Below are 15,217 nucleotides of genomic sequence, written 5' to 3'. Positions count from 1 at the left end.
AGCTCACGGCTCTGCTCCGCCGTTCTAAAAACAGCTTGCACCGACAATTAAAGGTAATGAACCTACTCCTAAAACTATAGGGATTATGGCAATGGGCCAATTTACCAAAATGTTGAACTATCCCTTTAACAATTACACAAATGATGAAAAGAAACCTGCATGTCACTACATGGAGCACATTTAGATGACTGAAGGACGGACAGATCTGTGATTCTAGAAATGTTTGATTCTGTGGTTTATACACAGGATAAACAATATAAATCAGTCCAGTGAAAAGGGACTTGACCTGTCTGAGTGTGTGGTGTGTTGTTTTACACAGCGACAAGAGCAAACGAAGGACAAAAGCTGTGAAGAGGACCTGCGAGCCCAAGTGGAACCAGACCTTCGTCTACACTCACGTCCATCGCAGGGATTTCCGCAACCACATGCTGGAGCTGACCGTGTGGGACCAGCCCAGGTCACCGGAGGAAGACAGCATCTTTATGGGAGAGGTAACACACACACACACACACACACACTGAACATTCCTGTACTCTCTTTTGTAGCACATATTTGTGTACTAGTACCTGTGCCACCTCATGGTGATGGTTGGTCTGTATCACAGTTGTTACCTACACAGGACTTCAGTATAAATTAGTGTCTCTGCTGTAATGTAACACAACACAATGCAAACCAGAAACACAAAAATAGGGGATAGGGATTGGGGAGATACACAACATACTAAGTGTGAAGCCTATACTTGATCTTAATTTACACTAATATTTATTATTGATGGCCACTCGCAACCAAAATACAAGCTGAGGGGGGTCCACTCTTTAACAATTATGTTTGACATAATTGATGTTTTAAGTTCACTTATTTTATCCTAACTTCATTCCATGTAACACAGTTATGTGCAGATATCCAAAAGGCATAAAGTTACAGATGACATATTCCCTTCCCATATTCCCTGTAAATAGTAAATATCTTGTCTGATACCTTGGTCAAAGTTATCTGAGAGCTCAAGTCTCCTGGGTTTCCCATTATTTTGCAGGCTGCTGCTTTGTTTCCCTTTTTCACTCTAAAACTGTAGAAAACAAAAATAATACACTGATATTGTTAAAATATTGCAAAAGCGTGTTTTAACATTTTAACGTGTCCTAACTTTATGCCTTTTGGAGATCATTTCATCATTACCAGAAATTTTGACCAGGGGTGCCCAAACTTTTACATGCCACTATATGTTTGTTCTAGCCAGACTACATCACTAACATGTCTAGTCTGGAAATGACCGGTCGACCTCGGCTCAATCCAGGGGGCGGGATGAAGGCTGTCTTTCAAACTGCCTCTGCACGCAATAGGATAGCGCTACGACCAATCAGAGCAAAGAGCAGGATGACGTTAGCCTGACAAGCCAATTAAAATGTATGTCGTCATCGCGTTAAGCCCGCCCAACGACTCTCTAAACAGAGCGCTGTGATTGGTGAACACAAATGGTGTTCGAGACTCAAAAAGTTCCTATGGCTCGTTTCTAGACCCACCTACGGAGCAAATATATTGGCTGCCGCTAGGGTGCAGCTAGATTTCTAGGCTATGTAAAGTGAGCATCTGTTTACCAAATAAAATGCATTATTATTAATAATAATAATCCTGGGTAGGGCCTCAGTAGCACAACATTTATATTCATCTACTCTGTGGATTATGCCCTGAACAGATCCTGATAGAGCTGGAGACGGCCTTACTGGACGACAAGCCTCACTGGTATCCACTCCAAACCCACGATGTCTCATCCATACCGCTGCCCCGGCCCTCCCCGTTCCTGCCCCGACGACAGACCGACCCTCCTGGCAAGAAACTGCAGCGTGAGTCTGAGATTACGTGTATGCAGCATGTGCATGAATCCGTTTGTCAGTATATTCCTATATATATATATATATATATATATATATATTCTATTTCCTGATCCTCTGTGTGTGTGTGTGTGAGTGTGCGTGCATGCTTGCATCAACATGTAAGAGAGAAAAAGACTGTGTGGTTTACGTATTATCAGTGAAATCTAACATGTATGAAGATGCAGATGTTTTCATCAGCCTTCTCTAACCCTGCCCTTTGTACCTGGATGTGTGCATGCGTATATGTGTGTGTGTGGTGTGTGGTATACGCATCTGTGTCTGTGTGTGTCTGTGTGTGTGTGTGTGTGTGTGTCTATGGCTGTTTAGGTTCTCAGCGTGTAACAGAGCCTGAGTTTGATGAGGGTACAGCAGTAGTGTCTAAAGGTGGGTGGGGACCGTTTCCAAGTGTTACAATGCAGTCTCTCCCAGAGCCGTGTTTTAATTTGTGGTGCTGTTCTGGTGCTCGCCCGGCTGGAACACGTGTCTCTGCATTAATTAACAGCAACATCAGCAGAAAAAATGAAATACTGATATTGTGTTGATGACACATATATGATAATATCTTGTAATAATAATTGTACTTTTGTATATTTTTGTACAATTATGTGTGACACTCATGAGCTAATTCAAAAAAAAGGGACAAAACACAACTTGACATAATTATTGATGTTGTTTTCCAGTAGTCAGCAAAGATGATTATACGAAGATGAGACATTCATTTTGATAAATCACAAAGTCTCTCTTGAATCAATGCAGACAGGTCACCACATTCATTCATTCTTTATTTCAGACCCAGGGGGATCCATATCACAATAATAATAAAAAAAAAACACTGTAAAAAAACAAAACAAAAATTAAAAATACAGCAGAATAGAAATAAGAGAGAAAAATACAAGTAAGAAAAAAAGCAAAGCCTTCCACAATGTTCAATGTCTAACATACAGATATGTTCGGGAAACACTGTCAACTTTGTAGACAACATGTTGAAATAGTAGAAAGATAGAAATCATGCAGTCTCCATGCTTCTGTCTCAGATGAGTCTCATCTAAAATAAAGTTGAATTTCCAAAATAAGACATGCCATGTTGATACTGTTGTTTGTGTGTATCTGTGTACTGTAAAAGTCTGAGTCTTTGTCTCCGTACGTGAGGGTTGGACTGGTCTGGGGTTTGGATGAGAGTCAAGTTAAAAAGAGATAAAAGGAGGGATGTAAAAATATATCACTCTCACCAAGTTTTTGTTTTACTTAACATGCACGGCAGGAATACATGAAAAAGCTCACTAGCACTTTGTGAAGTGAAGCTATTGGCCCACACTGAGTTCGGGAAATGAAACCAGTAACCTTGGAATCACAACAAAACCCAGACACAGTCTCTCAGATCTCTTCAAGGCTGATCAGCCTCTTTATTTATATTTTTATCTTCAGAGATTAGTTCTGCCACAAACCAAAAAAAACACACTTCCTCCTCAGCTATTTAGCTTTTTGTGCTCTGATGATAAAAATAATTCACTCTCTTATACTATCACGTGGAGAGCCACGGTTTGACAAATGCATAAGTATCTCCTCTTTTATTTGTCATGATTAAACGCATTGATTCAGTTTTTCCACATAATGTTAACATCTCTCTGCACTCATTCACATGTATTTGTAATGTGTGTATGTGCATGGCCTCTTCCACCGAGCAGCAGATGGGCGAGGCAGGGAGAGGCAACGGGAGTCCTCGTCCACTCTGGAGGTGCCAGACCAGCAGAGGACGCCTGCCCATCACGTACGATCCCGCTCCGTCTCCCCGCACCGCGAAGAGCAAGGCCGCATCCGTTCCAGGCCACCCAATGTCCCCGCCCAGAGGTGAGACCTGGCTGGAGATAATAGGACATGAGACATAATGTGACACTCCTAATCTTTAGAGTGTGAACCATACACTTCCTTTAATTGTCGGTGCAAGCTATTTTTAGAATGGTGGAGCAGAGCCGTGAGCTGCTCAGAGCTACGCTACGGAGACTCATGGGATTTCTTGGTTTCCCTCATCAAACTCATCAAATACACAATCCAACAACTACAAAACGCTCTGGTGGACAAGTTGTAACCTGCACATTCACCACGCTATGAGATAATAACGGAACGTTACCACGTTGTTGGACTGTGTATTTGATGAGTTTGATGAAGGAAACCAAGAAATCCTATTAGCCACCAAAGTTTGACCCTTCATCATCATATGAACTCAAATATGGGTTCATTTGTGCTCACTTCTCTGACGCCACAATGAGTAAGGACTGAGAGCATTGACTGTGGTGTGTGGCACCGCCTGAGATCTGATGATGATTCCTAATATCAGCCTGAAAACACAGGGCTACTTGGAAGAGGTAAAAGCAACACAGTAGACAGAGAGTTTGTTGGAAGGAAGCAAACAGTCCATCTACTAATGAAATGTCTGTCTGATGCAGAACACACCGTCCTGCCAGCGCTGCTTTTACTGGCTCTGCTTTTACTGGCCCAGCCAAATGAGTCCCGCCAAGAGTCTGCTAAAACACCACCTGACCACAAAACCTGACAGAAGTTTCTTTCTTTCTTTCTTTCTTTCTTTCTTTCTTTCTTTCTTTCTTTCTTTCTTTCTTTCTTGCAGGAGTTTGGATGATGAGCTTCCTCACAGTCGTCGTTCTCGTTCTCCAACCCGTTACTACGACGCTGCCAGAGGCCGCCACCAGGAGGAGGAGTACCTGGACGACAGGTGTGTGTCTGATGCCGTCTGTCTGTTCAGAGTTGTTTCATTGTTGGTCAGAAAACTTTGTCTCTTTGTATTTTCCGTATGTTACAGTTAAGTATGAATGGCTGTCATGGGCAAACCAAACTTTATTTTATCAAGCAGTTTAAATTATTGTCTTTCATTTACCATTTACTTTTTTGTCTTTAATTTTCTGTCTTCTTCACAAAAAATTCTTTGGGCTTCGAATCAAGTTTGGTGCAGTAGCTTTTCATTGATGGTGAAAATGTTTAGACGTGAACATGAAATGATTGGTTGCAAAAATCTGGCATTTTGTGTGTGTGTGTGTGTGTGTGTGTGTGTATAGCAATCAGCAACAACCTCTCTTTCCTATTCACTCTCTTCTTCCTCTGCTCTTCTGGTTTTTTGACTGTTGTTAATTTCCTCATGTGTCATCCATCCCCATGGTAACGACAGTGAGATCATCATGATCCACCAGTCAATGCGAGGCAAAAGTGCTGAGTGCCTCCACACCAGGTAAAACCAGCCAACCATGACGTTTGTTTACATTTTGGTTCTGGATTTGGGATCTGGATCAGTTCTGTGTGTAGTGTTCACATTAACATGATTGTTGAAATTCAGTCATTGAAATTATTATTTACAATGAGATTTTTTATTGTATGTTTTAGTATAATTATGCAGTGTAACCTATCTTGCTTTTCTTTTTGTGTGATAAACCTGTAAAAGATGATCAGGAGAACATCATTTCAGTTGTTTAAATGTTGTGCGTTTGTTGGGGGTTTGATGATTAAATGATCACACATTTCGTCCTCCTCTAAGGAATAAGACAAACCAGGGCTATGAACACACTCAGACTTATTAGAGGGACAGATTTATTGTTGCTTTGTTGGTTTTGGCTGAGGTCTAAAAACTCAATTAGCTCCAGCTATATAATTGCAGGTAAAATGAAGTGGGCCGTCTCCTCTCTGATGGATGCAGCTGTCAGCTGTTCTACTGCCTCAGGTCCACTAGAGGGCAGCACAGGACCACACTTGTGCTGTGATGCTTCTGAGCAGATTTCTACACAACAGCCAGGCCAACGGTGGCTGGTTACTGTAGGATGCTGCTCGTCCACTTCCTGTGTCACAGAGACGTACCCAGGGGGCAAAGCAAAAAAACAGACACGGAGCGTTGTAAAAGGTTTGACAGCATGAATAATATCTAGGACCTTCAAGGATTAAAACCTGGGTGGACAACCCGGTCAACTAGCTGCTGGAAAGCTACAGGGGCCAAAACCTCTTTCTTGGGTAATTTTGCTGGCAAAATTATGTAAATGCAAATATTTAGGTACTACAATGGCATAAATAGTCATACAACTATAAAATTTGGCAGAGAGTATCTTGACACATAGGGGAAGGCAGGAAAAAAAGATTCTGGGGTTTGTTGCAACTCAATTTTAAGATATCACCCTCAACATCCCAAAAAAGACAAAAAAAAGTACTGTTCGCCTGACAAATTCTAATGAAAATTATTATTTTTCAGCACTTTATGGAGAATATCTATGCTTAACATGTATATTGAAAACTTCCTTAACCCTTTGATGCACAACATGGGTCTAAATAGACCCGAGTGAGTTTTTTTGTGCTATATCTTTGCGAAAAATTTATTTCATCATATAGAATTCCAGGTATTCCTCAATTAACTTGTTTTTGATCATAATACATCCTTATTTTATTTTTTACTTTTTCACTTTTTAAAAAAAAACACATTTTGTATCACTACCCCTCTAATGCGCAACATGGGTCTAAAATGACCCACATTCATTTCCAATGTGATTTCATGCTGAGTGATAGTTTCTTTGCTGTAACTTTTGAAATCTATCTATTTTATGATTGAATGTTCCAAGTATTATTTAATATCTTGTTTTTTATTAGTGGGGTCATTATTTCCATTTTTCATTTCTAACTTGTGAACAAAAATGAACAAATATGTCTCAGTGAGTGGACCGGTTGAAAAAACAAGTATAGCAAGAATACTTTAATTTTAGCATTCCCTCACTATCTATACCAACAACAGACCATTGTTTCCTTGATTACAATAATGACTAGTCATTACTTGTCCTTTTCTCCCATTAATAGCTCTGTTGACATATTCTACTGGTCAACAGCTAGCCATAGTTTATTCTATCTGAGTAGGCTATTTCAATGTTATATCTTTGAAATCACTGCACAGTATTGACCATTTTCTTCAGTAAATATTCTTTTTTAAGCACATATAATCATATTTACTTGTTTTACAATTATTCCAATTTACCTAAAGAAACATTTGATGACTCATTAAAGATAACTGTGCATAATTGATAAGGTTTTAGTTACCTTGAATAAGTAGCTACATTACTTGTCATAAAGGGAAATACCTTAATATTAGCAAGTTAGCTAACTGTTAACATGATGACATGTTCTAGCTGGTGACAACAATAGAATAATATTCTATTGTAGACACCAGCTAGAACATGTCAACAGCTACCTAGCTAGCTAGCTGGTGACATGTTCTACTGTAGTTAACTAATACAGTAGAATGTAGAAATGTCAACTGCTAGCTAGCTAACTGGTCCACTCTCTGAGACTTTTTGTCTATTTGTTCATAAAATAAGAAAGTAAAAATGGAAATAACACCCTGTACTCATTAAAAACAAGATATTCAAATGATACTTGGAGGATTCAATCATAAAATATATTGATTTTAAAAGATACCACAAAGAAACACTCACCCAGCATGAATTCACATGGAAAATGAATGCGGGTCATTTTAGACCCATGTTGCGCATTAGAGGGGGTGTGCATATGTTGTGCATCAAAGGGTTAATTCATAAGCTTCCATTTGAGTCCAAGATAGCCTTTCTACTAGCTACTGGAAAGCTACAGGCTGTCTCCAAACAATGCAACACCTATTGTGAAAAACTACATATTAACTGGCATGATCAGAAACCATTCTATTTCTGGTCTCTCCAAAGTGAACAGATAGATAGAGAAGACCGTTGGCCACAGCAAGTGGGGCTTTTGAGATAGAAAGGCTATCTTGGACTCAAATGGAAGCTTATGAATTAAGGAAGTTTTCAATATACATGTTAGGCATTAGAGATGCGCGGTTTGCGGACACAACCGCGGAGTCCGCGGATAAACCGCGGGTCGGGCGGGTGACATGACGAAAAAATATATTTTAATTAGATTCGGGCGGGTGGCGGTTGAACCAATTAGGAAAAATATATAGTTAAATATTGTTACCCACATACGAAAAACGAGCAGCACTCTTTGAAACAGTCAAATTTTCATCAGGCACTGCAGTAATTGCCCACTGGTGTCTGTGCATGAGAGATGGCAACACCTTATTCATTTTGTGAGGAACGCACTCCTGATCTGAGGACATTGGCAACAGTCAACACTTTCTTCAAAATGACAATACAGTGGAAACAGCTTATAGTGATCACGGATAGGCTATAGTAGCCTAATCAAACGCTTATATCAAAAGGCTTGGGACGGAATCATTTCTATACAAATGCTGTTTAAATAATTCGTTATAGTGATGAAGAAACCAGCTTATAGTGTTCAGTTTTGGTCATTTTATGGATGAAAGCATGCACAAAAACAATTTCAAAACTACGTGCATCATATTCATTTTATTTTCGGCTGTGTCCCTTTGACGTGCACTGCTGCAACAGCCTGTACATGTTGCTGCGCTGTGTTGTTGTGCTGTGTGCGTCACCTGGCTGCTGAGCCACATGGCTGTCGGTCCGGCGCAACTCATTATCACTGGCTGTTTGTGTTGTCTGTCAAAACGTGGATGAATGAAACCTATCCACTTTATATCGACCGCGGACGTCAGGAATAGATTTTCGGCTTTTGGCTCGTTCCGTTCATCTCCGCATAGCGCTCTGTTCCCGTTATAGAGAGAGAGAGAGAGTAGAGATGCGCGGATAGGCAATTATTTCATCCGCAACCGCATCACAAAAGTCGTCATCCACCCGCCATCCACCCGAACCAACGTTTTTTCAAAACCACACCCGCCCGCCATCCGCCCGTTGTTGTAGGCCAATATCTAATATGGATGAGGGGGTTGGGCCGTATAAGTTTCACTTCTACCGCGCGCTGCTGTCATGCAGAGCGCGCCTCTCTCTCTCTCTCTCTCTCTCTATAACGGGAACAGAGCGCTATGCGGAGATGAACGGAACGAGCCAAAAGCCGAAAATCTATTCCTGACGTCCGCGGTCGATATAAAGTGGATAGGTTTCATTCATCCACGTTTTGACAGACAACACAAACAGCCAGTGATAATGAGTTGCGCCGGACCGACAGCCATGTGGCTCAGCAGCCAGGTGACGCACACAGCACAACAACACAGCGCAGCAACATGTACAGGCTGTTGCAGCAGTGCACGTCAAAGGGACACAGCCGAAAATAAAATGAATATGATGCACGTAGTTTTGAAATTGTTTTTGTGCATGCTTTCATCCATAAAATGACCAAAACTGAACACTATAAGCTGGTTTCTTCATCACTATAACGAATTATTTAAACAGCATTTGTATAGAAATGATTCCGTCCCAAGCCTTTTGATATAAGCGTTTGATTAGGCTACTATAGCCTATCCGTGATCACTATAAGCTGTTTCCACTGTATTGTCATTTTGAAGAAAGTGTTGACTGTTGCCAATGTCCTCAGATCAGGAGTGCGTTCCTCACAAAATGAATAAGGTGTTGCCATCTCTCATGCACAGACACCAGTGGGCAATTACTGCAGTGCCTGATGAAAATTTGACTGTTTCAAAGAGTGCTGCTCGTTTTTCGTATGTGGGTAACAATATTTAACTATATATTTTTCCTAATTGGTTCAACCGCCACCCGCCCGAATCTAATTAAAATATATTTTTTCGTCATGTCACCCGCCCGACCCGCGGTTTATCCGCGGACTCCGCGGTTGTGTCCGCAAACCGCGCATCTCTAAGAGAGAGAGAGAGAGGCGCGCTCTGCATGACAGCAGCGCGCGGTAGAAGTGAAACTTATACGGCCCAACCCCCTCATCCATATTAGATATTGGCCTACAACAACGGGCGGATGGCGGGCGGGTGTGGTTTTGAAAAAACGTTGGTTCGGGTGGATGGCGGGTGGATGACGACTTTTGTGATGCGGTTGCGGATGAAATAATTGCCTATCCGCGCATCTCTATTAGGCATAGATATTCTCCATAAAGTGCTGAAAATTTGTCAGGCGAACAGTAATTTTTTTTTGTCTTTTTTGGGATGTTGAGGGTGATATCTTAAAATTGAGTTGCAATAAACCCCAGAATCTTTTTTTCATGCCTCCCCCTATGTGTCAAGATACTCTCTGCCAATTTTTATAGTTGTATGACTATTTATCCCATTGTAGTACCTAAATATTTGCATTTACATCATTTCGCCAGCAAAATTACCCAAGAAAGAGGTTTTGGCCCCTGTAGCTTTCCAGCAGCTAGTTGACCAAGTTGTCCACCCAGGTTTTAATCCTTGAAGTTCCTAGATATCATTTCTGGTGTCAAACCTTTTACAACGCTCCGTGTCTGTTTTCCAAAAAACTGGGATTTTGCCCCCTGGGTAACGGTCTTTAATTTCTACTGGACCAGTGATAATCTGCCAAGCTCATCACTGCCACAGTTTGATTTAAATGAATGATAGGTCTTGCCTCTGCACTCTGTTCCCACATCCTGAAACAGCGCCACATATCAACAATTCAACACACTCAACATTCGTTTATCACATGTACTGCAGTCACCTTCACTTGGGTCTGAGGTTGCTGTTGAAGCACACAGCCGGAGAGGTAAATCCTACTCTCGAAAGTCTGTATGTGTCATTTTCAAGGCAGAGAGATAATATTGTCTTTACGCAACTACACCTCTCTAATAGAAACATGAGCTGGATACACCCTCTGTTTGGACTGTATACACACACACACACACACACACACACACACACACGGATGTGTTTGAAGGAGGACAGTGTTTTTACTGTAAGTGTCAGTTGAGATGAGAAGCAGCTTTTGATGCTTGTATATCTGTTGTAGCTACTCACACTGCAAAGCCACAGACGCTTAGCCAGTGATTTTTTGCAAGACGTGCTCTCTAACAGGAAAACTGCTTTACTTTGAAAGTATGATGATAGACTTCAATCCACCTGATGGTCCAAACTAAATACAATCTTACCATACAGTATCTTCAATTAGCTAAATGACATATAACTGTAAATATAAAATCACTGGTTAAGTGGGGTTTTCTTTGTTCTTTTGCTCTGTGGAACTTTTTCTGTTGTCCACATGCTCCCACACACCTGTTTTTCTTCTCCTCTCCCTGTTCCTCCTATTTTCCCTACTTGTGTTTGCTACATGCATGCTAACATCAGGAGATCTACTAGACACAGTAACACACTGCCACCTAAGATGCCACTTTTGTTCAACGGCATCCACAAACACACAACCAGGTAAGTTCACAGATTAGAGATCAGGGTACAGTACTTCAGAGGTGAGATAACCTCATTCAAAGTCCCATTGAAATATAATTATTATAATTATGCTACTATAGACAATTACAGCCTTGGTATTGAGGCTTTTTTCACCAATATCATACAGGCCCATGTCTACAAAACACAGAGCTGTGCTTTATGAAGTCACACAAAACTGACTGATGGACAGCAATTTTGTTTGAGTTTGTGATCAGTTTTTTCTACAGTGCAATATTTAGCCTCTGACACTGTTAGTGACACTTAAAGGGATAGTTCAACATTTTGGCAAATTGGCCCATTGCCATAATCCCTACCTTTAATTGTCGGTGCAAGCTATTTTTTGAAAGGCTACGGAGGCTAATAGGATTTCTTGGTTTCCCTCATCAAACTCATCAAATACACAATCCAAAAACGTGGTAACGTTCCGTTATTATCTCATAGCGTGGTGAATGTGCAGGTCACAACTTGTCCACCAGAGCGTTTTGGAGTTGTTGGATTTTGTATTTGATGAGTTTTATGAGGGAAACCAAGAAATTCCATGAGCCTCCATAGCATAGCCCTGAGCAGCTCACGGCTCTGCTCCGCCGTTCTAAAAATAGCTTGCACCGACAATTAAAGGTAACGAACCTACTGCTAAAACTATAGGGATTATGCCAATGGTCCAATTTGTCAAAATGTTGAAGTATCCCTTTATAATCATTTTAATCTCATTACATTTTTTTTAACCATGACCACTTAATGATCTGCATGATACCAATACTCCAACAGATTCCTCCAGAGTTGTTTTAGATATAAAAGATATACTGTAAAACAAACAGGACTTTGACTTCTGTAGCTCCTCCCTCCTCCTGGCTGCATCACCTGTGTGTCTTTGTCCAGAAGACAGCAGTGCAGCAGTGCACATTTTTGATATGACAACTTGTGTAAATGATGCTTGACAGAAAAGTTCAAATGGACTATTTTCACACCTCTACTCACCTGGCCAGTATGAAGTAGGTGTGGCTATCAGATTATCCAATGTTAGGCCTTTTTCAGTGTACTGCCTTTATTTATTTATTTATTATAATCCAAAGTTTGAAATTCCATTACGAAATGAGTAGAATACCTGATTAGAATACATATAATTCCATATCCTATCATACATTCACAATAGCATCTGTATAGTACAGTATATTCAGTGCACTTTGTACAAGCACTTTTCATTTGTTTCAGACATTTAACCAATAGAGAAGCAATTAATCAATTTTGTAGTTAAATCTTGTTAATATTACACTACACAGGATATAAGATGTACATAATAGTATAGATGGAGTCACACGGCCGTGCAGAGACCAGTGGGCGTCTCTTCCTGTGAGTATGTTCCACAGCAGCAGGCGCTTCACAGATGAGTTTCTCAGCTTTTCTCTCCTTTGTTTCCTTTCATTTGCAAATGCATGCCGCTGTTGAAAAACCCTTTCGTCTCGTGACTAGCTCCACGCTGCCTGCATGTCGAAAGACGAGCTCTGTCACGGGATCGCAAGTAGTCATGGCAACGCGCCATTCCATCACACACCGTGTTGTGATGTTCACAGATGAGGTGACAGTTAGGTAAGCACACGCACACACGGATTATCACTGTTAGCGATTAAACCAGCGAGAGTAAAGCTCCCAGGTTGCAGAGAGCACACTTTTGCCATGGCAGTCTATCATACTTCATCTCCATGACGACCATAACAACACATAGACTACCCCCCACCCATTCTTACACCAGTCAGTCAGTCATGATTTTGGGAATCTAACCGGACTTTCTTTTTTAAAATGTTTTTTTTTTTTCTGTTTGTCCATTGTTTTTCTCTTTGTGTTTGTTTCTGTCCTCTCCTCCTGTCTCCTCTTTCTCTTCTCCTCCTCTTCCTCCATTGGATGGCATTTTGTGCTGTGGTGCCTCTAGTGATCTGCAGCCTTCTCTGGACAGGGTTAGGAGTGCTAGCGCCAACTGTCTGACTCCAGACAATCATGAGACTGAAAGGTACCAGCCTCTGACCCCAGCATCCTCTAGTCCTCCTGCAGCTTCTTGCTCTCAACCTTCCCTGGTCTTTGTAGTTTTCTTTCCCCCCTCCTACACAGGCTGATGATTCTAAACCCTCCCCTCCCCCTCACCCCCTCCCCTGCTCTACACCACTCTTCTAGTCTGCTGTTCCACCCAGCAGTTCCTGTGCTTTGCCACTTTTCCACTCAGGTTGTGTGTGAAGGTGCAGCGATTTGTAACAATATATTAAGGATTTAGTGACATATTCACCATGAAACTAGAATTACAGTTCTTACTATACATCTTGGTGAAACATTTTCATGTCAATAATACAGACTTTACTGTATTACTTGTATTAACCACATGGGAGCAGTGTAGCTGCAGATAATCTGCCATTAGATTGTTTGAACCCAATATAATGGTGCTGCTGTCTATTTGTATCATAATGTACAGTAATAGTCAGTTTCCACAACACTCTTGAAAGTCTTATTCACATGTGCATCAGATCAGAAACTCTTTTTTTGAAAGAAACAAAAAAAAAAAATCCTGTACATTGAAATTGATTTAGTGAATTTTACCTGGAGTTTTACACCAACAGAAGTAATTACTGGTGATCAACAATTCTGCTTCATACAATTCTCTGTTAAGTTGATCAGGTCACCAAATCAGCTGTTGGCAGTGTAGTTTCAGTGTGGTTTGATGGCCAGGACTAGGATTAAAGTAATTACTGTTATATTTCTTGTCCAAAATCACATTATCACATGAAAAATTGATGCCAGCAAGACACCATGACACCTTTATTGACCCTTTTATTGAACATTTAGAAGTTGTGAATGTGATTGACCACCTGGTAACAGAATGGGTGCACCTCTTGTTGCTGTTCCTCAGCGCTCTCCTTTAGTCAACGTCCTTTATCTTAACTCGCTTAACTTCACAGCAGCCAGTCCTCAGCACAAAAAAGTATTAAACCAATAATTTGTCTGCTTTTACTTCTTAGTAACACCAGTGTAACGGTTTACAGTCTCACCAAAATATGCACTTTTAGACTGCGATATGAGATTAACATTCTTGGTCAACCATTACCCACAATGTAATTAAAATATCTTGAAGGATAGGTTTGGATTCTTTGAATGCAATACTTACATGACATACAGTGGCAAGAAGAAGTGAGCTCATTGGAATGACCTGCATTTTTATTTTTATTTTATTTTATTTTTTAAAAGGTCAAATTTTCATCTCAAACAATCTATTTTAACTAATAACTTACAAATGATTGCATTGTTCTTGTCTTGGTATTGACATCATTCAGAAATACACAGTGTAGGTGAAGCTCCTGCCTAATGCTATCAATTTAAAGTAACTGGCGGGAATTGTCAAACCTGGTGTCTAATCAAGGAAATCAGATTTGAGGTGTGGGTTAGAGCTACTTTTGCTCATAAATAAACCGAGTCCCGGTCAGAACCCAGACCTTAATCAAACAGAGATGCAGTGGAATAACCTACAGAGAGATTAAATTACAGTAGGTTACTGCTGACAAAGGAGATTTTACCAATGTTTTTAAGAGTTACTTATTTCCTGCCAGCAGTAAAGTTCAATGGGTCAGTTTTTCCTACATTTTGATGAGGATCAGATTATGACCAATTCTGGCAGAAAAGTAATTCCAAAGATTTCACTGACTTGTTCTTGCCACTGTATGCTGAAGGACTTGTGGTTCGGTCTGTACTCACCATGGAATGACTTGGTCCGTTTGGTGGGTATCTCCATCCTGGACTGTAGGTTTACTGTTGCTGTCACTGTTAGAAAATAAAATAATAAATGGATTTTATGCTTAAAAAATTATAACTGTATCTAACTATATATTATAACCTAACCAGTATTTTCCCTGAGGGATTCATGGACACCAAAACAGATTTAAAAGCAAATTGAACATTGGACTTAAAATGAAAATGTATATTTATAAGGGTCGTCTGGAAGTAGACAACTGTAAGTTTTACACTTTGGTCCACTGCCTGAAGTGGTCAAAAAGAGGCTTTGGCAACTTTTCACTGTGCATGCCTGATAATACAGTAGAATAGCATGGCTTTCTGGTTTTGTAATGGCTTACTGATTTGGTCA

The 15,217-nt window shown here is 40.5% G+C and overlaps 1 protein-coding gene across 14 annotated transcripts in view; it reads left to right on the top strand.

Moving 5' to 3' along the window:
* The window catches only part of rims1a (regulating synaptic membrane exocytosis 1a), a 165,134-nt gene that overhangs the window by 129,731 nt on the left and 20,186 nt on the right, over positions 1 to 15,217 (top strand). For 8 of the 14 annotated variants that reach the window (XM_085800970.1, XM_085800976.1, XM_085800974.1 and 5 more), the window contains 4 exons: positions 320 to 491; positions 1,694 to 1,841; positions 3,557 to 3,719; positions 4,495 to 4,599. In XM_085800970.1, the coding sequence (XP_085657096.1) occupies positions 320 to 491; positions 1,694 to 1,841; positions 3,557 to 3,719; positions 4,495 to 4,599 (588 nt within the window). Of the gene's footprint in view, positions 1 to 319; positions 492 to 1,693; positions 1,842 to 2,198; positions 2,256 to 3,553; positions 3,720 to 4,494; positions 4,600 to 5,049; positions 5,110 to 10,998; positions 11,077 to 12,567; positions 12,685 to 13,024; positions 13,103 to 15,217 lie in introns of all 14 variants that reach the window. The other 6 variants (XM_085800971.1, XM_085800966.1, XM_085800977.1 and 3 more) reach the window with 5 other exon arrangements.

Source organism: Trachurus japonicus, chromosome 15 (genome assembly GCF_045865225.1).
Source record: "Trachurus japonicus isolate A0001 chromosome 15, Traja_1.0".
Taxonomy (NCBI): domain Eukaryota; kingdom Metazoa; phylum Chordata; class Actinopteri; order Carangiformes; family Carangidae; genus Trachurus; species Trachurus japonicus.
The sequence above is the reverse complement of the archived record's forward strand: the minus strand, read 5'-3'. Positions and strand labels throughout refer to the sequence as shown.